The following is a 356-nucleotide window of genomic DNA, read 5'->3' on the forward strand; positions in this document are numbered from 1 at the left end:
TTTGAATTTGGTGATTTTAAGGTGGGAAGAAGTTTCAGCTGTGTGGATTAGCTCAGTATATAAATCTTGTCGGTGTAACAATCGGCTACACGATCACTGCTTCAATCAGTATGGTGTAAGTTTTTTCCAATAAAAACCTTACACAATTCACTTCAATATTAATAATTATTTCTTTCTCCATATTTAAACTTTCACATATTATTCCGTGTATAACATGACACGTAACTCGCTGTGTTTTATTCCATGTATAATTATGATTATGATTATTATTAATTAATAAAAACTCTTAAATAATAAATATCTTACATTACTAATGCTAATTTCCACAAACAATGTGTACTTTGTCTTATATTTTT

At 27.8% G+C, this 356-nt stretch overlaps 1 protein-coding gene across 1 annotated transcript in view; it reads left to right on the forward strand.

Moving 5' to 3' along the window:
• The window catches only part of LOC107461040 (amino acid permease 6), a 6,443-nt gene that overhangs the window by 1,402 nt on the left and 4,685 nt on the right, over nucleotides 1-356 (forward strand). Inside the window, exon 3 of the mRNA XM_016079482.3 lies at nucleotides 22-115. Within this exon, the coding sequence (XP_015934968.1) occupies nucleotides 22-115 (94 nt within the window). The remainder of the gene's footprint in view (nucleotides 1-21; nucleotides 116-356) is intronic.

This window comes from Arachis duranensis, chromosome 8, assembly GCF_000817695.3.
Source record: "Arachis duranensis cultivar V14167 chromosome 8, aradu.V14167.gnm2.J7QH, whole genome shotgun sequence".
Taxonomy (NCBI): Eukaryota; Viridiplantae; Streptophyta; class Magnoliopsida; order Fabales; family Fabaceae; genus Arachis; species Arachis duranensis.